At 31.8% G+C, this 26,106-nt stretch overlaps 1 protein-coding gene across 1 annotated transcript in view; it reads left to right on the top strand.

Moving 5' to 3' along the window:
* Positions 1-24,041, top strand: part of LOC110996479 (acetylcholinesterase) — a 35,395-nt gene extending 11,354 nt beyond the window's left edge. Inside the window, exons 2-7 of the mRNA XM_022264155.2 lie at positions 6,311-7,623; positions 10,874-11,016; positions 12,863-13,015; positions 19,274-19,437; positions 19,863-20,020; positions 21,399-24,041. Of these exons, the coding sequence (XP_022119847.1) occupies positions 6,438-7,623; positions 10,874-11,016; positions 12,863-13,015; positions 19,274-19,437; positions 19,863-20,020; positions 21,399-21,511 (1,917 nt within the window). The 5' untranslated portion in view covers positions 6,311-6,437 and the 3' untranslated portion in view covers positions 21,512-24,041. The remainder of the gene's footprint in view (positions 1-6,310; positions 7,624-10,873; positions 11,017-12,862; positions 13,016-19,273; positions 19,438-19,862; positions 20,021-21,398) is intronic.
* The last annotated feature ends 2,065 nt before the right edge of the window (positions 24,042-26,106 follow it).

Raw genomic sequence — 26,106 nt, 5'->3', positions numbered from 1 at the left:
ATGTTATGTTTTTCCTTACAAGCAACTTTTATTGTTTTACAAATGTAATTAAGAGTGGCGTAGATTCTAGCCAGTTCTTTTTGTCCACCTCTGATTTGAGAACGAAATAAGAAATTTCATTTTAAATAACATAATAAATATAAATTGAATTATATTACATATTGTATGATGTTGAGACTGGTTTTATAGTAGTTTTCACGCTTTGTGTTTTAAAACCCTAGTGATACGAACAAGAAAATGTTTATTCATTTGTAGCAGCGGTACAGAGCCATGTTAAATCGATACACTCCAGACTCGACACTCACTTGTAGGTATAAATTGTTTAGGATACGAGAGAATTGTTATATACCAGACATAAAACTTTATTTTATGTACAATTTTTAAGCATAAGAGTTTAATATATATAATCATAGATGAAAAAAATTGGAAAACCTAGAGTTTGTGTCACTGTGTAATGAACATTTCTTCTTTCTAATAAACAAATAGGTGCATCCTTTTTCTTTGCTTTCTGTTTCCTCGCGATGTTTTCCTTCACCACACAGCTATTAAATACTAACACAAAAAACTACAGTAGTGATTAGTGTACGAGTACAGTACTACAGTAGTGTGCAAGCACAAGCTACAAGATACAGTTGGTAACATAATATTCACAATGACAATAATGTGCCAACCACTTTAAGGCAAGACCATATAATACGAGACATATATACAATTTAAAAATAGAATCTTATATTTACTTTACAGTGTTTCTTATTATCAACGGTGTTGAAATTCTATTGTTATTCTTCTGTTTTTTTAAATGTATCTTTGTCTATTAATGCGCTTGTTTGTTTTCTGTTTTTTATACATAAATTGCTTATCTATGTAATCTGTTTTGGCTTTCTGTATTGTCTTAGTATTTTGTATTATAATATGTATAAGTATAAGCTGTTAGATTACTTATAATTAAATTAATAAATACATAAATGTGAATGATTTACGAAACTAAAATATTTATATCGAACTGAAATAGTTTTATCGAATTTCCTCTTCTTGAGTTTATGGTTAACTCTGTGTTGTTGAGGTTGTTTGTATAGTGTGATGATGAAAGATCAATAAATAAAAATCACTATTATAAAAAGGCTGTATTTCTATTATCCTATGCATATTCGTATTGTTCGGGTCTAAATATTACTTCAACGGCATACCTTATTTGTTTAAAAAAATATAGCCGGCATATAAACTTCGTACCGTGGTAACCGTATGAAAAGCGTTTTAACTACATAGAATCACTTTCGAGACAGATTTGTAAAAACCCTTTACAAAACATATCTTATATGAGTTTAACATAAACAGTTTTACTTCAAATACATTGAGCATATTTTATTATTATAATGAATAAAATTAGATGTTTCGTGCTAAAACATAATAGTGATTTTTTTGGAAATTATCGTCGCGTGTACCAATAAATGCCTAGACAAATGTTGTATTAGTAATTAACTTAGCTAACCAATTAAAACAGCGAGGCCCAGTAATTATATCATCTTTCGAATATATGATACGAAATATATACTACTGCCTAGCTTAGAATAAGTAACAAGATACTGAAATCCAAGATGGTAGCCATCTCAGTCATCTCATAACGAAATATTCTTTTTCAAGAAAACGGCGCAATGAAAAACGGCACGTGTCGAAAGTAGTAAATCACGCATAAGTGAGCTGAAAGCCAGCTTTATAATTTATGTGTCAGGATAGGCGAGTTGGCAATGAACTTGGAACGGGAGGTGTGTCTTGCAGGCTGCAGAGCCCAAGGCCGTCGCGTCGCACATTGTATTGCCAGAATCGATTTATCGAGCGGCGCGCGCCGACCAGGCCTTCTTACCCCACCCCGCGGCCTCTTCTAGTAGACTTAGCGGCTTTTATCACTTCTGTGACGTCACTAATCTATTAGCTTCTTTATAAAAACGACATAAATGCATGGCGTGCCATAACGATTCTCTTTTATACTTAAAAAGTTTATGATTTGAAATTAAATTTTTATTTTACACGACATAGATAAATAATATTCTGGTGATATGAATTACAATCGTTACTCAGAGAAAAACAAAGCTTAAAGTTTACTTCTAATATTATTTCCAAACTCCTTAGCGTTTAAAATAATGGTATCACTAGTTCAGTATACCTACTTCAGTGTTTGCAAATACAAAATGAGTTTCCTTTTCGCAATGTAAGCAATTTTCCCACACGTCAACGTGATATTAATGGTTAGTACCTAATTACCTAACGCAGATAAATTGTCATCTTCTACTAAAGTTGTACGAAAGGGTACCGTAGGGTTGTTAGCTCGCTATTCGACGCAACATTCTGCATACAGAGTAACCATAAGTTAATTTACACCATTCCCAAAGGGCCCGGCCTGATCTCAAGTAGGTATTGTAGAAGTTTCGAGAATACATGAACTGAATTCATTTATTACTTTGAGAACGGGCCAAGACTTAATTATATTGGCGCAGAATAATGTCATACATTAATTGGGTTTTTGATGTTACTAAACTTTTATGCGATTAGTGTTTTAGTTTAGTGTTTTTTTTCTCTTAAGATGCTTGTACGCCTTTACGATTAGGGTCCACCGTGAACTTAATAACTAACAGACCTCATATTGACAACCGTTTATTCAATTACCTACCTATTGATGTTATGGTTAGTTACGGCTGAGACACGTGATCCTCAACTGTCCTTTTATTAATTGGTACATAATAGGAAACAGGACAGTTTAAATATATACTCATCCCCTAGATCATAGGTTCGATCCCCGGCTGTGCATACACACTTCCCATGTGCGCATTTAACATTCGCTCGAACGGTGAAGGAAAACACGTGAAAAAACCGGCATGTCACAGTAGGCTAATCACCTACTTGCCTATTAGATTGAAAAATGATCATGAAACACATCTGAGGCCCCTAAAGAGGTTTTAGCCCTACTGATTTATTTATTTTAACACAAGGCCAGTCATGAAATAAAAGAACAAAAAAGCAAATAAACAAGTCTTGGCCAACTTATGCTAAAACGAGAACTTTAATACAATTGCCTGTAATTATTAATCGAAATGTAGGTCACAAAGAGGTAACTCGGTTAATAAACAAATGATTTATGTATACTAGTGCCTGTGCCATCCCTACGGCTAACAAGGCCTTAATAAATTCATTTAACAACCATGTAATAAAGTGCTCATTATTTTTGTCACAAAGCTCTTCGCACGTTTCCACATATCGCACACAATGATTCTGTCGTTAGGGTTGCCAATAAAAATGAATTAAGCCATCAAGTGATAACCCTAAAATACGTTCCACGAATTTTCTTTATAGGCTGGTTCAAATGTAATAGTTTTCTCGTTTCTTCATATAAATAATCGAGATCACGTCGCTGAACATTATTTAATTTTTCCTTTTCATGCTACCTACAGTCATGTTAATGAAATTAGTTTTGTAATGTATAATTTTTCTTTGTGAATTAGAATTAGTTTCTACATAATAAATTGACTCCCGCCACTAGTGATCGTCTCTTGTTTAAAATTGCCTTAAAGTATATTCTGTACATACTCTAAATACAATGTCATAGTAGTAAAATACAGAAACATATATTCATTTATTAGTGTTTTCGGTAAAAATAATGAATCTATATGTAACTACGTAACAAGAAGAAGGGGAAAAAGTCGGCATTAAGGCTTTTAATATAATTAAATAAGATGACTGTCAGAAATGCAAATACTATTCAAAACCTTTATTCATTATCTTGTTCCTTGCAATCAGTACAAATACTAGAAGGGAAAACAGCGAGCTTCCAGCAAACTTTAAAGGAATAATTAAATGAGGCAAGCGTTAAACATAAATAAAATAACAAAATAAATAATAAAAATCATAAAAATCACGAGAATAATGTATAATGGGCTAATTTCATAATGATGTTAGTAACACAAATGCTTGTACAGTAGAGATTTAAAGGAAGATAGAGGGGCTAATCAGATAGAGACAGATAACTTCGGGATAGCCCATCACACAAAACAAATATATATAATATATGCATTTAAATTCCATTTTTATGTGCTGCTATAAAACCTTTTTACTGTTTATAATCAAATCCCATACAAAAACCACAGATTTTCATTATCTACGACGTACTTACGGCTTCTATGTAATCAGTTTCATGTGTTGCCAGACTTGATTGCTAGCTACGTAGCGGATGCTAATGAACACTAAGTTCAAAGTGAGCCTAGGTATAGCCTACGTACAGTTGGTAGGTTCGCCTTAATTAACTTCGATTCCAGCTTTACAATACGAATTTATTAGCAAAATTCCTGCTTTTAACCTTGTACATGACGAGTTAATACTGAGCATATAGCGGGATAAAATTTTATAAAATAGTAAAAAAAAACTTACGTCATTACTAAAACTCTAATTCCCGTTACATAAATTGTAAAACGAAATTCGCAAAACAAGTAGCGGTGGACTGGCTGGTGCGGTAGAGATCTCACTCGTAGACCCTATTATAATGAAGATATCTCTCTGGGTCTGTAACTCGTGTGTGAGTATCGTAGCAGCTGTATAGTAGATGTGGCGCGAATAATATTTTTCCACCAATTTATGTCCTATGGTTAATTTAAAATCGGGTATAATTTTGAGAACGACCAGTTTATGGCTTGATACATCTCGTTGGCGAGCGTTAATGTATCCTAGTTCGATATCGCCATTTGGCTCCCTATTCAGTGTACCTTTGGATTCGCTGTTAGGCTCTGAGTTTATTGAGTCAGTCAATACATTTAGATGTGCAGTAGGTAGGTGGCGCTGCTATATATATCAATAGCACCGGAAATCCTATTAGGCAGACTAAAGTTCATATTCAATTCATAGCAACGGGTTTTTTATATCTATTGCAAGATGGTATTATCCAAATAATTAATTAATTATTTGTTTATTTTTATTTATTTATAAAAACACTCCTGCCTGAACAGGTGACCCTAAATTGACACGAGTAAACAATAAGTAATATACTTTACAGACGAAACACAAAAACCAACATATGAAATTACATACTAAAAAAATACACAAAATAATACCTGCATGAAATTTTATTGTAATGATATATGCTTGCCCTTTTTTTGTGGAAGTGATGAATGAAAATTAGATGTTTCGACTGTGAGTCTTACGTGTAAAGTAATAATAATTGTTCATTTCTCGGACACAAAGTTGACCTTTTCAAGTTTGATGATGATACTGTTTTATTCATTGAAGTACTTCGACGGACATTTATTATGTACATCAAAGTACTTTCAATCGTGAAATACCCACAATCCTTTGAAGCGAGCAAAGGTTACATTTCTTATCAAAAAAAGGTAACAAATAGATTCGCGCTTTTTAATCAAAAAAAAACAGTATATCCTACTGTTTAGTCACGCGGAGATATTGTTACATGTGACTTTACCCTTCTATATTATATTTGATGGTATAGCATATATTTCACATACCATTGTTATATCTAAAACATCGTCTTTCTTTTTCGGTAACCGAATGCAGCACTGAATTAAATTGTATTGTCAGTTACTAAGGATACTAAGGTGTAGTCATACATTGTCTAACATTAACAAAAAATCCTTATTCCATTTACAGAGCATTGATTTCCCATTTGAAGTCATAAACCACGTCTGATACCGTATCAACTAATGCCCTTGCTATCGAAAAGTATAGAGTAATTTATTATCTAGAGTGAGTAGGTTTCGAATGAGTTACATACCTAGATGCTAGGTAAAATGTAGCACTGGTGAAAAATAGTATGGATATATTTGATATCTATATGTCGGTCGTACAAAATCGGCGAATCGTCTGCTATTGGTACTGTGAATAAAGAAATTTCGTAAGGTTTTGGAGTTCCGGTGAACTTTGTTTAATCACTTAAAAGCATGTCATGTCAATTGGGCATGGTGCATATTTCTGTGTTTGAACGTAACCTTCAGTTTTGTTAATTTGTTCAAACCGTCTTTATAATATCTAAAGAACATTCCCGACTTTCAAAACTATGCTTCTACTTACGTAGATAATAATAAATAAACGATATAAATAATCTTTGATTACAAAGCGGTTGTATTGGAGTGCAGTTAGAAATGGAGTGGCCTAGATTATTATCGTAACCTAAAATCTACTTTGTTTTTAATAATCCAAAGCCGTAATCCGTTAATTTTATAAGATTTATTTAGGTGCAACATTTTCACTATTTTTTTTATTAACCATTCTTTATTATCCTACATTAGTATCTGCTAATACATTTTTTCTTTTTCAGGTAAATCTTTATTGGCGAGTTGCGTGAAGAAATGAGTTTTAACAAATACTCCATAATCAGGCTCGCAGACTACTTCAGATTACGACGTGAAACTTCTCGTTAAAGTGAAGAGGACTCAAAAGTCACTATGACTTCTCAGAATAGGATTGTATTTACTAAATTACTGTTGTGTTGTTTTGTGGCCGCGGCGTGGGCAAGATCATGGGCGAACCACCATGACACAACAACGTCAACAACCCATACTACTCCAACTACTAGTCAATTACCTAAAAACTTCCACAATGATCCGCTCATTGTTGAAACGAAAAGCGGTCTTGTCAAGGGCTACGCCAAAACTGTGATGGGTAGTGAAGTACATATATTCACAGGTATTCCCTTCGCTAAACCTCCACTAGGACCCCTGAGGTTTCGGAAACCTGTCCCCATAGAACCATGGCATGGCATCCTCGAAGCCACGTCCATGCCAAACAGTTGCTACCAAGAAAGATATGAATATTTCCCTGGTTTTGAAGGAGAAGAAATGTGGAATCCAAATACTAATATCTCGGAAGATTGTCTGTATTTAAACATCTGGGTACCACAGCATTTGCGAGTACGACATCATCAAGACAAGCCTTTGGCTGAAAGGCCCAATGTACCAATTCTTGTTTGGATATACGGTGGAGGGTACATGAGTGGTACAGCTACACTTGACCTCTATAAGGCAGACATAATGGCTGCATCTAGTGATGTAATAGTGGCGTCCATGCAATATAGGGTTGGCGCTTTTGGATTTTTATATTTGAACAAATTCTTTTCCCCCGGTAGCGAAGAAGCCCCAGGGAACATGGGCTTATGGGATCAACAACTGGCTATTCGTTGGATCAAAGATAACGCACAAGCCTTCGGCGGCGATCCTGAGTTGATAACGTTGTTCGGGGAATCCGCTGGCGGCGGAAGCGTAAGTTTACACATGCTCTCTCCTGAAATGAAAGGATTGTTTAAAAGAGGAATATTGCAATCAGGGACCCTGAATGCACCGTGGAGTTGGATGACCGGTCAGCGTGCTCAGGAAATTGGAAAAGTTTTGATCGACGATTGCAACTGTAATAGCAGCCTTTTGGCGGCGGATCCGAGTCTAGTGATGGATTGCATGCGTGGAGTGGATGCTAAAACTATATCTGTTCAACAATGGAATTCATACACTGGCATATTAGGCTTTCCGTCTGCACCTACTGTTGATGGTATATTCCTTCCGAAAGATCCCGAAACAATGATGAAAGAGGGCTATTTTCATAATACCGAAGTGCTGCTGGGAAGCAATCAAGACGAAGGTAATTTTATTACTAATTAATGCTAAAGTAATAGTTGCTACTAATTTTATACGAATATTATAATGGTAAAATAATACCTATTACCTGCAAAGCGTTCAACTACGGCAGCCTAAAATTTATGTTCATTTTTCTATAGATACAATAGTTTATAATCAGATACTGTACTTACCATCTTTTCTCTTAATACACTCATACAAAACCTATAATCGTTACTTTAAAATTAATAAAACATTGTTACGAACACGTTAAGAATTGCAAAATTTTAATAATGTGGTTAGCTGTGGTTTATCGTCATTGGTAATAAATTATTTACCATTATTATTCATTATTTAAAAAATTTGAAGCATTTCTAACCAACAAATATATTTTTATTATAGCAGGCTTAAACACAGTACTCCCTATGTATAAAGAAAACTGTTAGAATTGTATACTTCTCACTTACAACGGAAATAATAAACGAGACGTTATAAGTACTTGGGGTCAAAGTATACGAAGACTATTAAAATTAATTACTTATTTCTTTTACGGTCCATCAAATTAAATCACAAAAGGAAATAAAAAGTTCTGTGAATGCGATAAACATCGTCTGTAATTGTCTTTCAAATATAAGGTTTCATAGGGAAGCATCTGAGAGTGCCTACGATCTATCAATATCGGCTAAGAGTTGGAGGTCGTTTGTCCTGAACACCTGGCAAGGGGGGTAGTAAGAGGGGCAAAGAGGGGGCAAACCACGAAGGGGGCACGCCTGCGCACTCGGTGTAAACACAACAATACAACTGCGTAGATTTCTCGTACTACCAAGTACTACAGACGCGCCCACGTACTTCGAGCTAAATGGCCCCTACCCCACCCCCTTGTTTTGGTTGTCAGGCACCCCTCTACAGTTTCTAGAATATTAAGATTTCACTTAAGATGTAATGAATTCTTAGGAGTTGCCGAGAAATGCTATAATAATTTACATGTTTTGTGAATTTAGTTTATGCTCCAAATTCCTCTTATCTTTATAAAATCTTAAATATTCGAAAATCCTTGTTTAAATTTAATGAGTATTGACATCCTTATTGCTACTTTACTGTCTTAGACCCGAACGAAATACTGGAGTTTATGACGAAATATCGTATTAATGGGACGTTAAAAAACCATCAAGCTATAAAATATCACTTCGTATATATATTACGATAAATATATTATTAATAGGGTAAAGTTGACTGGAAAAAATTATGTTTGGATTTTGGCATAATAAATAAAAACATGATAAGTACTTGAAATATAGGTTGGAAAATGGGAGTTTTCCGAATGGGAAAAGTAAAAAAAGATTATATATCTCTCATTATATCTTTTATTTAATTCTTTCTCTTTGATTATTGTTATTTTGTGTGTTTTTGTTTGTAATAAATGATATGTCTATGTCTAGAAAGAGAATCTCATTATTCCCAAAATTTATACAAAAAAGTACTAAAATTTATACAATTGCTAAAAAAAACTCTCATATCTAATTGTGTTTGTGGGTTGAATACCTTAATACGAAAATTCTGACAGTTATAAAAAAAGGAACTAAAATGTGCGGTCCATTTTACGAGTATCAATGACGGACAGTTAATACTGGTAACCTATACTGGATACTTATAGTATAGTCTATATACTTTAAACACTTCGTTGGATTAAATGACTAATAGCTTACAATTATAGTCGAGTTATGAATACCTAACATTAATCTTATATCGGCATCGCATTAGCTGTCTTTGTAAGTCGCGCATTGTTTTATTCAGTAGAACCTGAATTCACAGCTGTTTAGCAAGCGGTTATCACAGAATCTTGATATATGAAGCACTAAAATGTTACGTTCCTCTTCTCTGATACAAAATGTATATTTATGCAAAATTAAATTTGAATTGCCACAAATACAGCGATTAAGCCGCAAGCTACAATTTTACATAACCTTATTAACTTTAATCCACGCTTGGGTCTTTTGTATGCTGTTGAGTGTTGAATAAATTATTCCGTCATTGAATTTTTGAAGAATGAATAAGTAATGCAAGTCGCGATGCAACATAGAAATGTAAAGTGTAACTCAGCCTCGACTGCATCCCAAAGGAGCTCTTCTTGGTACATTTTAATGACCTATGCTAACCTTGTTTTACATAAGAGGAGCATTTTACCTTTGGCACAAATCATTACGATATTTTATTATGTATACTACTATTAAAAGCAATGGAGCGGAGTATTGCAAATTATTTAAAGAACCTACAGGAGAGTACAACTTTTTAACAGATTCCTTTAAATGTATGACGCTGTATTCACAGAATACCTACAAAAACCACTATTTAAAATTACATATTTATTTTTCAAAATATTTGTTATTTGATAAATTCCGTATTGCATACCAAATTTTAATAATCCAAATATTACACGGTTGTGTACAAGTCTTTAAAATGATATGTAGACTTTTTAAAATATTTTTATAAGAGGTAAAATTGGGCAGGAGACTGTTTCTTCGGTCGCACTCTTCATTTCTGAAGATCGTGTTAGTGGCGCCGCACTGTTGTTCAAATTTACAACATATTCTCCACTGTCTTCAGCAAGCCTATGCGCCTCGATTATGAAAAGACCTGTAAGGGTCTTAACTTAATCGGTCCAAGGAGTTGAGGATCGGCTAAAGGACTAGTACTTTGTGGTCTAATATATAATATAGTTAATAGAAAATTTATGGATTTTTAGTGTTTTTACGAATAAGGGGCTTTGCACGTCAAATGATGTTCACTATACCTGTAACTATGTTTACTTTCGGATATTAACATGACAATTTCATATCTTACAACTAAGTCTAAAAAGACCAAGATACCATTTAAATTCTAAATACAATTTACTCCATTTGAACAGAATTTTTAACAAAACATTTTTCTTTACATATATAATAGTTTTAAAAATATTTTCGTTGTGGAATGTAAAAAAGTTTACTTAAGATATTTAACATGCTTTTATGAATTTGAAATGGAGTTTGACATGCGATATTTGAACGTTTGTTTGACGAAGTCATTTTAATATAATGCTGAATGAATAATTAGCATATAAACTATAAATTTACATTGTTTTAATATACCTTTTGTATGAAGATTCATACATTTTAATAGATTAAGAAAACTGAGATATATAATATCTAAAGTGAGATAATTATAGGGATATGTTAGCCGACAATTGACTATTTTTATTTTACAACCTTACAATCATAAATTTTTTTAATCTGTTTCAGGAACGTACTTTTTGCTGTACGATTTTCTTGATTACTTCGAGAAAGATGGACCCAGTTTTCTTCAACGCGAAAAGTTCTTAGAAATCATAGACACAATTTTCAAAGAGTTCTCAAAGATAAAACGAGAAGCCATCGTGTTTCAAGTAAGTGTGTTTGTTAAATCTTTCAAATGACGATTGTTTTTGACATAGTTTAATTAACTATGTATAACGTCGAATAAATTACTGATTATTATAACTAATCGGAATTATATAACTAAATTGAAAACAATGCTATATTTACTTACGAAAGTGTTGCAATACATAAATAGATTTCAAATATTAAAAGAAAATTAGAAGTCGGGACTTCAATATTTAAAAGTTTTTGTCTATAATGCTGTCTTCTTTACTTTTCCATGCTTTAATATGTTGTAATATTAGTAAAAAGTGGTTCAAAGTTAAGGATATTCCTTATGTCACATAGTATATTGTAAGTTAAATGTTGTTTGAACTACACGTAACATTCACATAGTTCATCGCTACTGTGCTGTTTATTTAATTATTTAGTATTTAATTTTTTTACGAGTAATATAATTTGGTTCGGTTTTAAACTTTGTAACTTGTAACTAGGGCTAAGTATTAGCATAGGTCTGATGGTGACACAGATTGTATGAAAATGTGGGTAACATTTTCATACAAATGCCTTCCGTCCATAATGAGCAGATGGGGCAGTTGGGTTTACAGTCGAAAAGATCTCACTAAAGATCGATGCAGTAGTTGCTTCTACCACAGACGAGTAATATTCATTCATTTATTGTTTTCACTTTGCACCTTCTATTTTTGTGAAAGCGTGTATCAAAGTTTTTAAATTTACAAGACGTATAGCGTTTATTCACGGTATATAGAAGTACATATTGCATTATAAGGTATACAAAGAATTAATGAGGACATCCTATTTGAAATTACCGCCAATAATGGTTTATCTTTCGTCAACTTCTCAGTAATTTCACTCTAAATTGTACTGTATATCTCAGACAGATGAAAACATTTTATTCCTTTGACCTTTTAAGGTTTTATATCGAAATCGTTATTTTATTATTAAGGCGGGACTGTCCTGGCTTCGCACGGCTGGACATTTGTTTTATAATATATATTCTATACGTTGTTAACGGATAATGTAGGATAGGTACAAAAAAAACTAAACTAAAAGTTTTTTTGTACTATTAGTTTAGATTTATATATAACCTCCTGGTGTTCATAATAGTTTCAAGGGGAATTAATTATTAAAATCAGATTTTAATAAATATTAAAATTTCCCCGCTACTATCACTTGTTCCAAAGGGTTTTGTTTTGTGTATTATTTACCAGTATATCTATCAGTATTATTCTTTTATTTAAATAATTCAGAAATATTTAAAAATATTTTTAGTTAGTTTATTTTTGTTTAGGTAGAATTATTATTAAATCTTATAAAGACTACGTTTGACAGGTTTGCTTTCGGAATATAGTTTATAAAAATGTATGTTGCACATATAATGTATGTTTTAGACAATACATAATGTATGTTTATTAGGCGTTTTAAACAAATCCATACAAAAACAAAGCGCTCGCTATATTGCGATACTTATTCGCTAGGATATGCCGCCAGCGCTAAAGGTGCCTCAGGGACGAAACTTTTCTAATTTCTTTAAAGTTTCTTTTTATTAATTTTTAATTATTTTTATCATTGTGTATGTTAAGAATTATAAATACTGTATATATTAAAGATTGTAAGGTTAAGTTGAATTAATAAAATATTATTATGTGACATAATTATTACTTATGTGTCAACTACAATACTGCAGAGTAAAAATAAACATAAGATTTGACGTCGTATGCCATGTACGTTTTTGATTTACTTAAGGCTAGGTTTCAACTCCAATGAAAAATATTTAAATTTAAGCAAAAACACCACTCTAAAATACTACGAGAAATGCATTGTAGTAATTTTCAATTTTCTTATTTTCTACAGTACACCGACTGGGAGGAGATAACAGATGGTTATTTGAACCAAAAGATGATTGCAGATGTTGTTGGCGATTACTTTTTCGTCTGCCCGACGAATTATTTCGCTGAAGTTCTTGCTGATGCCGAAGTTGATGTCTACTATTATTACTTTACACATGTAAGTATTTACTTGTTTTATGTTTTCGTTTGCGCAATACTTAATTGCTTTAACATGTTCTCTATTAAGCTTAGAGATAAGGAAGGTAATATCTCTTAAACTACTTTGTATACTGGCTACACAGTCCGTGTTGCCAGTATACAAAGTGGATCTTTTGTTTCGTTTAGTTCGGCAATATATCTAAGAATTTAATATTAAGCGACTATAGGTTCAATAGATATGGGAAAAAAATACAATGTTCAGTTCCTTAATGAATAAATATACTTTGACGAAGGCATTAACACAGACAGTAATGAATAATGAGTATCAGTTTAGTTACAGTGTTTTATTATGTATTTGTGAAATTGGTCGACAATTTACTTTTATATATAAATAAGTATCGTAACGTTGAAACCCAGTACACTAATGGACATTTTTTCTCTGTGCGCATTTAACATTCGCTTGTACGGTGAAGTAAAACATTGAGCAAACGGACTTAGACCCAAAAATCTACAAGTTTGTCAGATGGCTGATCTCATGACCTATTTCCTACCTCGTTAGTTGTAGCGCTACTGGTTATTACTAAACTTATGATTGTTTTTATTTCTAAACGTAGGTTTTACTATTAACAGATAATTACTAAAATTTGTAATTTTCAAATAAATAAACAAAATAAATAATATTATATAATGATAAAACGTTTTTTTTTAATAAAAAAAAAGTTAAATTCCTCTTTTTTTCAATAAAAAAAAAGATAACATGCTTTTTGAAATTAGTCAATTTGATTGTTTCTGAGACAAGAACAGGCAAGGTGTCTGACCTCAAAGTTAAATAGGATATGTATGCTTACGTAATAATATAAACAAACATGCAATATACGAGTAGGTAGTTGATATCCCGAATTTATCTTAAATCTATTTAAAAGCAATCCAGCAAATTTGAGTATTTGTTTTTCATAATGATTATATCAACTCGAGAGAAGGTAACAATATTCAATCTTTTTCCTATAGCCTCGTCTATAAATATCTCAAAGGTTTTTCTACGAAGACGGTCTTGAAACGACAAACCGGTACTAACACGTTAATTTGGGTAACGAACCAAATGGGAGGGCGCTTATAAGCACCCGCCGTTTGCTCTTTACTGGAATCGCCGGCTGCTCAAAGAATTCCTTTGATGGCTTTTTTTTAATATATTTTGGTCTCATTTCGATTTACAACCATAAAACGTTAGTGTCGAAAATATTATTATTGCAAAGAGGACATATAGACGTTTTTATTCGGTAGTTAGGAATGGAAAATTGATACCATCCCATGTGTATTTTTAGCTTCGTTTCTGGCGTTAAGATGTATATTTATATTTAGGTTTCGAATCAAATAAGAGATAGTATAATCATATAATAATAATAAGTATTGTAACAAAAAGCCATAGGTTTATAGGCGTTAGTTAAATTTTACTTAATACCCTCATATAAAAAAAAAGATCGTACAGTAACGAGTAAGGAGGATTAAGTCTTGCCTCACACAACGTAAAACTTGACAGCAATGAAGTTAAGCGACGATTGTCGATTCTTTTATTAATTTACTTTCATACCAACCGTTACTAACGTCAGATCAATATAACTTCAAATTAAGAACTGGGATCAGATCTATATTTTCTACCTATTAGTCGGACAGAGACTTCTTTAAGAGAGTTCGTTTGACTTGACTTCATTGTTATTCAATTCAATGCTATTCTTCGAGATTAGAATACACTTTGTTCGCTTCTCTTCAGAAAATCTCGTTCTGAAATTTAAACAATGCTATGGTCAGGATCTGGATACTTCCGAACTCATTTTACATTCATGAAGCGGTATCGCTGAGTACAAAATCAATTTTGTTGTGTATTGCCCTAATATTCATATAGCACGTTGGGTCACCGCCAAGAGGTTATTAAATATTTAAGAGCCACTTCGTCGGCTTTAGTATATTAAGTGGAATGTGTTTTCGATTGCAAAGTGCTTCTTTATCGACTTAATCATATAAAGCAAAAAATCTGTACGTGAAATTTGATGTTAATCTTTATATATTAAATCTCTCTTTAAAGGTTTTTTTTTGCATGGCTTTTATAATAACAACAGTGCCCGTACTCTTTAACTCTCAATAGGGATATCAACGATCAGTCAATAATACGCAGAACGCAGAAATCGAATCGAAATGAACTTTGATATGTGTCAAGCATTCATTTTGATGCTATTTGCATAATAAATTAATAATTTACGTTTTAATTTAAATTTACTTAAACATCTTAACGCTAGTCTAATTTCGGTAAAAGCCCACAAACAGTAAACGTATTTATCGATACGAATCACTAAAAATAATGACATTAAGAACATATTTTGGCATTTTTGGCAGGTCTGAAACATTATGCGAACGAAAAAGCGCAGCCATTACGAGTAATAGGAACAAAATAAGATAAATGTGGAGCGATAAATCTAAAAGCTAGTAGGGCTTGTTCTGTTAGTGATTTATTATGGTCTTTAATCGATAAAAATCCTCGCTAGAATTTGAAAACGAACTTCGAACCACCTTGCAGTCTAATAATATTGAGTTAACTTAAATTAAACTTAATTTAGGACTTCATTAGGGTCACATACAAACTTTTTGCACATACAGAAATGTTCTATTGCTTGCAATTGCGAAAGAAGAATTGCAGTTTTACACAGTTCTTTAGCCCCAATATTGCGATACTACATATTTAGTGCTTGCTACATCTCCGAACGCAGTTTTGCTTGGTCCAAACAAATGAAAGTTAGGCGCTCAGTTTTGATTCTGATTTACATGTCGACTGAGTATTGCTGACAATCCACGGGAAACTAAGGTAAGACAGAGAAAGTGGACGGGAAAGGAGAACTTGGCAAGGAATACTGCTGTTGGCCTTAAGGAGCTTTAAAGCTCAGCTCGGGCTATTTTGGCGAACGTAGATCGCAACACCCAGTACCTGTATTTAAAGCAACCCGAATTTGTGATAAAAAGTGTCGTGACATTTCGTAAAATCGTTACGCGGTGGAACCCAAATCGACTACAGAGTCAAACGGCAGTTAAAGGAACGACTATCAAGATTACTTTGATATTTATTGATTTTAAATTTGAAAGGTTTTAAAGTATCATAAATCACTTTTAATAACAATAATGAGTATGGAATCGCTATTATTATCAACCATTGAATAGGTGTTAATTTATAGATCTTAAAACATTGACAAATCAAATACTACCACTAGTATTAACGGCGTTAAACTAATGTGGCTATGTTGTTAAATTCGGCTGACACTAACGACATCCGACATTAATAATAATAATGGCTATAAAATTACTATTACTATGAATAGTCATTAATTCGTTTATCTAGAAAAGATCCCACATTGAATACATCACAAGTATTAACAGTTATAAACTGATAGACTTCGACATTGTTAATTTATGAGCTCTGTGACACAATGACATTGAAGCTGACACAAGCGCATTGCTCTGACATTTATATACAGTAACGTCGACGTAAGTTCTTAATTTGTAGTATCCCGGCTAGTTAGCGTTAGCATCAACGCGAAATAGTCCAAAACATACCGGAGCTACGCCACGTACTTTTACAATCAGACCTTAGAACGAATCTCGAAAATATGATATCTAGTACAGTAAATGATGAAAATCGTAACCACAGGATCGAGATCTGTTGTAGAATTAAAGAAGCATGGCACGCCTTTTCTTACTAAATAAATACTTGTGACAGGCGGCTAAATTTACAACTTGGAGCTCGTATTGTGCGCTGTTACGCCTTCTCTGAGTTGCTTTACACACGTGCTGAAGAATCTTAGGCAATGGTCTGGTCAAAATCAAAGCAAGTCAGTACAGAAGCGCGGCATCCAAAATTAAAATAACCATTATGAACCGTTTTGTTACATACTGTAGGGTAAAATACAATTTAATATCGAAGAAAGCAATGGTTTATTTTACAACAATTTGAAACTTATTACGTCTATATATCTAATGAAAAATAACTTAAGAACAGACAACTTTAAGTATTTTCCGATAATCCAAGCTACTATTGTGGAAAACAATTTTACCGATAGAAGTATACAATAAATAGTATTAACATTTATGAAAATAATGACTCGCGTTAATGTTGACGTGTTGTTTATTTTGATTTCATTTGAACTCCATAAGTCGAAACCTCTACAATTCAAATTTTTGACGTCCCCCTTGATTTGTTAGTTATAGAGGTTCCACGGTTATCATGCTATTGGAAGCTATACTAAGCATCGTATTTAATCTTGTTGCTTTATATATTTACCTTATACTTTTCAATGTGCATTACAAGTTTTTCACCGGAAAATCTTACAACCGTCATTAGGTTTATCAAAATAAATCATAATGGATTCAACGGTTCATAAAACCGAATATACAAACTCAATTTCGCATTAGTGATTTTCCTTTATCTCAAAGAATGGAGAATTCATATCGAGAAAGATGAAATATTATCGAATTAGCCCGAAAGATCCAGTGGGGCAAAGGTCACCAGATTAACAAAGCTATTTCGAGACATGACCAAAAGCCATTCTACTTCCATTTCGCTAATTTTGTTGTAGTTAAGTGAGACAAAATATCATTTGGGTCATGGAACGCTCTTTAACAAACTGATTTTTTAATAGTCGTTGGTGGAGAATATTTGTTTGTGTTCACTTTAACACAGTTACATTAAACCCAAAAAGTCTTACACTAACAACTATATTCAAAACACGATAAAAAATTTAATTTCATAAATTATTTCTAAATTATGTTTATGTATTTCCGTTCGTTCTTTTTAGTAAAAAAAATCGACGGACAAACGTTTAAATTATCAAAAATTAAAATTTTAATTAAAAAGAACTGCAGAATGTGGAAAATACTATCATCATACGTTCTATGTACTATAACTTAAATTATATTATTAATATATAAGACTGTAACCGTAAATGAAGTAAAAATAACGGATAAAGCTGAAGGTTAAAAAGCCTTTTACTTTTATACGGCTATATCTCTAGGGAACTGCTCCATATTCCGTCTCCGTTTTGATAAGATCTCAAAGATTGAATACATAACGATGTTGCTTGTAAAAATAACTACAGTAGACAAAAATTTCATATTGAAAATTCCTTTTGATGCGTCGTCTTTGCCGATAAGTGATTATGTAACATCTCTACGGATCCATGTCTGTTAAAGCTTGCAATATTATTTACTCGATACATACGCTATAATATTATAATAAATTATGTTTTGTAAAGAAACGGTACTATTAAGAAAGATTATTACTAGTAACAAGCTACTCTAAGAAATTCAACTACCTGTAGAAGCCTTGGTGAAGGTAGTTCAAACCCTATATGCACTAATTGATTTTTCAAATGTGTCTATTTAAACTACATACATACATCATAACTTCCTAACCATTTGCCTCGCTACAGTAACAATAGGAGAAATTGAATTGAGAAGAAGTTTCAATTCAATTCAATTAAATGTCTTATTCATAAATTTTATAATATAACGATTACATCGGTTGTTATCACTTCGTGTCATTGTCAACATTCAATCATATTCAATAATTTCAAAACGTATTTACAATATGCATAATATTGTAAATACATAATATACGATCAGTGATTTCATACAATTTCTTATGTATGTGAAATATATGGCGAGATTATGTAGGCGTCTGTCTCTGACAGATACGTATTATGCTCTGACCTTTCCGTTATTATATCAAATGTACTTACACCCGTGTATCACATGCATATTTAAACACAATCCGCTAACCAAAGCTTTTAATTTCAACTCCAACAGTTTGGGCAAACCATAAACTGTTTCGCATTTAATTTCCGACAACACCATTAAAAACAATTTAGGGTAACAATTTTCTTTGGTTCAAGATTGCTTTGTTACGACTGATTTTCAGTAGATTTTCTGGGAAATCTGATAAATATTTGTGCTATAAAAGTTGTGTTTTTATTATTTCACTTCGGGTCCTTACTTTTTAAAAGAGAAAAGGATGATTTCTAGTGAAAATCCATTTATAAACCTTTTTTACGTTTTTTGATGTTCATAAGTATACATTATATTACCTACATGAATAAATTATTTTTGATTTGATTTGATTAACAAAATTCCTAAAATAAGCTAACTTTACAAAAATCACTGTATATTTTAAAACTAATATCTTAGGAAACTGGTGTTTTCACTATACATTTGTCCTCTTTACCTTTTATAAAATTTCCAGCGTACCAGCACCAGCCTTTGGGGTGAATGGATGGGAGTGATGCATGGAGATGAAATGGAGTATGTGTTTGGCCATCCCCTGAACATGTCCTTGCAGTACCATACTAGGGAACGAGACCTCGCTGCTCACATAATGCAGTCCTTTACAAGATTTGCGCTTACTGGGTAAGCTGTTATAAGAATTTTCTATATTCGTAAACAGTGTGTATGAAGTAACCTTCATCCTCACAATATTTACAAATTATTAATATTTTTAATCATTAATTTGAAATTTTAAATACTTTTTAGAAAATATCTTTTATACATTACAACAGGATTGTAACAAAATAAATGCAACAAAATAACCCCATTTTCATTTTATATGCATCCGTGAGAATATTGGTTATTTATACTAACTTTACTTACTTAGTTATTATTATTAAACGTCACACAACAGTATTTACGTAGGTATAACTTTTAATTAAAAAATAATGGATAGAAACGGGACTTTGCATCTATTGAAAGAGTTATATTTAAAAGCCATTATTCCATATTTTGCACGTGCATTCCACAAATAATATTCTTACTATACTATGCAAAACGTGTTACAGCAAGCCTCACAAACCGGATGAGAAGTGGCCACTATACTCCCGGTCATCGCCTCATTACTACACATATACGGCTGACGGCCCCAGCGGACCTGCCGCCCCGCGGGGACCACGCGCGTCGGCTTGTGCATTCTGGAATGACTTCCTGCTAAAACTTGATGGTAAATACTTTTTTATACGAAAATGGCGTTGCCTATTAAGGACTAGTACGCTCAATGTGTACGTAACGTCGTCATTGTAATCAGCATTACAATAAAATGTGGTCGTACTAGGACTGCACCAAACATTTAAGAACTTCTTGTAAAACGTCAAACTATTATCTAATATGTAAAATTCTCGTGTCACGGAGTTTGTAGTTAAACTCCTCCGCAGTGGCTTGACCGATTTTCGTGAAATTTCCTGAAATATTCGTTTGGTCGGTGGATCGGAGAACATCTATTTTTCAAATGTTAAGGGTCCACCGCTAAAAATTTTTATTTCATTTTGTAGACTTTTTTTTTTTCATACATCATACAAAAATACAAGCCTTAATTTTCACTACTCTACGATCAACCGTCATTTTTTTAATTGATAATTAAAAACATATGACTCGAAGAGAGACTATAGAGAAAAATTCACAGAAAAACCTAAAAGTTTTCTTTTCGGAAAACCGAACAGTCTCTGGGGTAGCAAAGCAAAATTTTCCATGTACTAAGGTAGGCTAGGTATATTATATTCACATGAAGGAGAAACAAAATTCACCGAGGCAGCTAGTTTTGTATAAATTTTATATACTATATGTATATATGATATTTACGACACTGTAATGCGTGCCAGGCGCCTATTTGTAACGTAAATAATGCTTTTTATTTACGAAATTTGATATTTTGACAAGATGGCATGAGACGTGTCTTTGAATACGAGTTTAGGTTATTTCCCTATAATGCCAATTGCTCAAGGCTCATTTCAGTCTAACGGTTTGTAATTGGGTGTCTTTAAAACATGGTTATTTCGGTAAAATTAAAAATAGAACCTTAGAGCTTGCGACTACTTCGATATACATTTTATTTCCCACGGTCATGGTATTACTTAAAACTTAATTTTTTTAAGAGACTGCACTAATTAAGCATAATTCCATGTCACGTTTCAGCGATGCACTCTTGCCTTTGTAAAATTTTGAATACAATCTCGTCACATCGTTAGCGGTGACCTTTGGAATTATATATTTACATATATAAATCATAAGATTTACCGGTGGCTACCTAACTTAAACTTATTATTAATGTAACTATTGTAACATAAGTAGTAAGAATATTTTAATTCGGTTCCGTTTTCCAGAATTTTCTTTTAAGACCCTTCAGGCTGAATCTCAGACTCAGACCTCAACCTTGTAACCTAACCTGGCCTGCTTTTTTCTATTTTTTAATTTGTATTTTATTATATACATATGGTACTACCAAGCATAGCGTATTTTCTATGAACTAATAAATTGGTTGTAAACATTGACAATACCTATTTTAATTTATTCAATATTGACGAGATGTTTTTGTATAATTTCAGAGTTGGAGCACGTACCATGTGATGGAGCTGTAACAGGGCCGTACAGTAGCGTCGCCGGCACTACTTTACCAATAGTGCTACTCACAACCCTTGCTACTACCGCGGCCCTCTAAATTTCCTTAGTCACCAGTAGAAAATTACACGTAGCGAGGGAGCTTGCTTGAATAGATCCAACTAACTAGATAAGATATATGACACATTAAACAAATGACTGTTTTGAATTAACGTCATGACACTATGATAGCAAAAAAATCATTCCTGTACCGGTTTTAAATCATTGTATTAAAATAACAGTAAATAGGAATACTCATTATTGAGCGCTGCGTGGATTTGATACCAATCGATTTGTATCGTTCCGCAGAGTGAAATAAAAAAATCTGTATCACATTAATTTAATAAATCGCGTTACTATGGTAACCGATGTTAAATAGTTGGCTGTTTATTGGTGGATGGTTGTTTTCTAATTAGTATTGTAGTATAAATTAAAAGTATACTATAAGGGCGATGTTAATAACTTAAAACTCACATTCAATAAACTTAAGTTGAAAGAAACCATCGTCCATAGAACACGTAAAAAATATTTTTTAAATATATTTCATAATACATTCCGCTGACATGTATATAGATTTAAGTATGAATTATTAAATTCGATTCGACGAAATAATGTGGAGAAGTTTTAGAAAATGTGTGGGCTTTTGTTAAAGCATTGCTGTGCTTACACTTCAACTATCACTATACATATCAATGTGTGCCTCGGCTTTAATAGCAATTGATACATATCGTAATTGTAGAGGAATTTTAGAAATTTGTATTAAAAAACTATTAATATAGAATTTAAAAAGTGAGTAAAATTTTTACTAATATACATCTATTTAGGATGCTACAATTTAAAAGTCTTATGAATCCCAAAATCTTATGACTTGACAAATTAATAGTATTTTGTAAATATATCTTCTAATTAGATCGCTTTCGATCATACACTGTCTATACATATCAACACAAAGTGCTAAGAGCTATGCTAAGTAGACTCATAATGAACTTTTTATAGAATATTGCACTTTCTTGCAAGAATGCTGAAATATAATGTAGTTCTATCTCTATTATGAAAAGCTGATTTATGGTATACAATATTATCAACATACACACAATCGTTAATCGTTATCTTAAGGTTAAAAAATATGTTAAATATCATATGAAGATCACATCACTTAATTTAGTTAAGATAATCAGAACAACTTTTTAACAGCATGTTTTAACCTTTAGTATTTTACGATTTGGTACCAATTTTATCTTTTAACTATATTTTCAGAAGATTTCATTAAAGATATATACTTTTTCTATCGTTTAGTAAAGTATATTGAGAAACCAAATTAATTTGGCATTTGTGTATTTAGAAATTCTTATTTTTTTGTAGGATACAAACTTATCGTGTAAAAATAATGCTTTAAGTGGGAAATCATCTTATGAATGTAGTAAAATTGAACAAAATATTTATATCTTTAGCGATAGATATATGTATACCTATATGTACGTCAATTACTATCCTTGAAAAAGCTGGGAATAATGTAATATTTACCGATTTTGTTATCCTGTGACATAAAAAGTTACTTACACCTTCCAGATTAGGAGTTATAAAAGTACATAGTATTAAACCCATTCTAAATATATTTACGATGAATTTAAGCTGAAAACAGATTGAAAATGAAAAAAAAAAATTCTTGACAAGTATTATCTATTTCATGTCGTATGCTGAAAAACTACTTTCAAACCTTGTACGATAAATATACTATTAGAAATATATCCTCTTCAGAATTATATAATCACGAACCACTATATAAGTAAATTTTATTGTTTGAACAATAAATAGTAATTAGAGGACCATATTCAACTTATTTAATACACTCTTAATTAGTTAACTTTCATAACAATCCCACAGTCAGATTCACAAGGCATTTTCTTTTGCGAACTAGCGAACTGTGGCATCGACCGACGGAAGTCTTCCCTGAGAGATACGACCTCCGACAATTCAAAATTCGAGCGTAATCCTCCCTTAAAGGCCGGCATCGCACCCATTAAAAATGGGCTATGGGCTGCGATGACTTTTTGAGCGTAATGGCTTGTTTGCCCCCTATTATATAAAAAACACATTATCAGATTTTTTCTGATTATGTGTTTTTTTATATATTAAGTATATTTAATTAAGTATATTTTAGTTTTACTTCTAAAAGATCAAACAATATAAACGTAGTAATGTTTTACTTTGCATACTGACTTTCAGAGTTTCACGATAATGATAAAACATCTGCTAGCTATTAGATGTTTAATTGAAATATAGATTACATAACGATTTAACATTATTTATACTTTCGCAATAAATTTTAATAATGACGTAATAGATTACCAAATAACTCACAAGCACCAAACGGTTTCTATAAACGTAGATATTTGGAATATTATAATCTATATAAAAATTCTTTGAAATGCAACAGTTCGGCACAAATGCTTTGTTGGGCACACAAAAATGAATTGTCTGGGATAGCTTTAATTAGTTTAATATAATGATCTTGTAAATCATAGCTATATTTTAACTTCTAACGTTTGTAAGTAATAGGTGGTAGCCGTATTAAAATAGGTATCCTATTATTTTTGTTTTATTTTCCTTTATTTTATTCGTTTTTAGACAATTAATGTAACTTCATGTTATCTAAAGCTTTAGTTGTACAACTATGAATAAAGGTAATGCTTAAGCATTATCATGATTAATCATGTATAATTAGTATCAATGTGTTTTGCTGTTAGTACAATGGATAAGACCTATTTAAAGCATTTTATATGTTGACGTGTAAGTAGAATTAAAATTACGCGTTATAGTCATTTTTTACGTACATGATATATAATTATATTAAACAAGCTATAGTGCAAGATTATTTTAAATTATTTAAAAGTGTATATTTTTATACGTCACCATTTCTATTGTTTTATAAAAGAAATTAATTTAGAGATTTTAGTAAACGTTATCGATAGTTTATTCGAAATTCAAATTTGTTGTCTACGGCAAAATTAGTATTAAATGGCTTATAATTTATATAGTCGTATTATGTGTTTCAAATTAACGTAATCGTCTATTTTGCTTCGATATTTAAAAATTTATAGGTGATAAGTTACTTATTCCTTCCTGTGTTTTATCGTTTTTCCATTTAATTCATCTGGTAAGCCATAGACAAATAAAACAGAGAAATACTTAAAATTGCTTTCCTGTATGATATTTATTTATTTATTTATTTATTGACTTTTTATTAATATTGACTAATTGAACCTTTAACTATATAGCAAAATCAGTAGAAATCTGTTTCTAGGTCGCTTTACTGTGTAATTAGGTGCTAAATAATGTATACATAGTAGATGGGCACTGATAATTTAAATTATATATTTTAAAACCGAAATGCAAATGACATTGACAATATCAGTTTCATAAACTCATGTAAATCTCTTTGTATGTTAAAAGCATAGACATAGAGAATAATCAAAAGCTAGACAAGAGCAGTGTGCTACTTTATTGTCAGTAAGCTCAAGCCGCTTTCCAATCAAAACCTGGATTCTGTATGCAATTGACAGCTGTCAGTCCCGGTGACGTTTAGAATGTTTTTAGGAACGCATTTATCTGACTGCTATTGGCTTCTATGTCTATGATACAAGCTTTCTAGAATTAGTTATTGTTTATATTATAAATAAATGTGTTTATTGTGACAATACTTTAATGTCGGAACAGTTGCTCTTCGAGAGTATAATAAAACAAGTTTGCGCGTAACCAGTGGGGGCGGTGTCTAATTGTGCATACATTGACCTAACTATGTTTTGTTGGTGCTTAATACTTTCTCAAACTCACTGTAGATGTTTATATAAATTTAAATAGTGGCTCAAAATATTGCTGCATAATACATATATTAATTTCTACTTAAGAAACTATTCATTAAATAGATACAACATAAACTTTAGTTTTACTTGCTTTATTTGCAAAATTCTTCAGGGCCAAATATAGATTTTTTTAAATAGCAACTGTTACCTATTCTTAGGTTAGTTTTATTTGATTGTTTGACTGTATTACATAATCAAAAATAAATTACTATAATTTAATCAACCATGAGTTTTATTTATTCTGCTTCACTTAGGACCCCGTTTTCGATCTCGCCTAAAACATTGAATGAGGTTTCTCTAGCTGTAATTTAAAGTATAAAAGCCTTATGTTTTGTGTTTAATAACATTTATATTTTTATTTTAATGAAATTTTGTTTTATAATTTTTAATTTCAGTTTTTGATAGTCTCACCAAATACAGGTGTAGATAAAATTATAAATAAAAATTGATGTCCATATTTTTGTATTGCTATCTGTACATTTGTTTAATAAAATTGTACATCGTTTAACATTGTTTGTCTGACACGGCATGCTAAATAACTATTACTAACTAAAACTATAAATAATTAAAAACTAAACTCTTTTGCTAATAAAAGAAATTTCAAAATTCAAGAAATTTACGTCCTTTGGTCGATTTCAGTTAATTAAATGAAATTTAATCGTTGATGTAGTGCACTTGTAATCGTGAAATGAAAATGTGTGACGAAGTGAATTCTAGCATTTTTTGGAATGATTTGAAAACGATCTAAATCGCCAAATAATAATAAGCGTGCGTCAATAAGAAAGATTCTATT

The sequence above is a fragment of the Pieris rapae genome, chromosome 2 (genome assembly GCF_905147795.1).
Source record: "Pieris rapae chromosome 2, ilPieRapa1.1, whole genome shotgun sequence".
Taxonomy (NCBI): domain Eukaryota; kingdom Metazoa; phylum Arthropoda; class Insecta; order Lepidoptera; family Pieridae; genus Pieris; species Pieris rapae.
The sequence above is the reverse complement of the archived record's forward strand: the minus strand, read 5'-3'. Positions and strand labels throughout refer to the sequence as shown.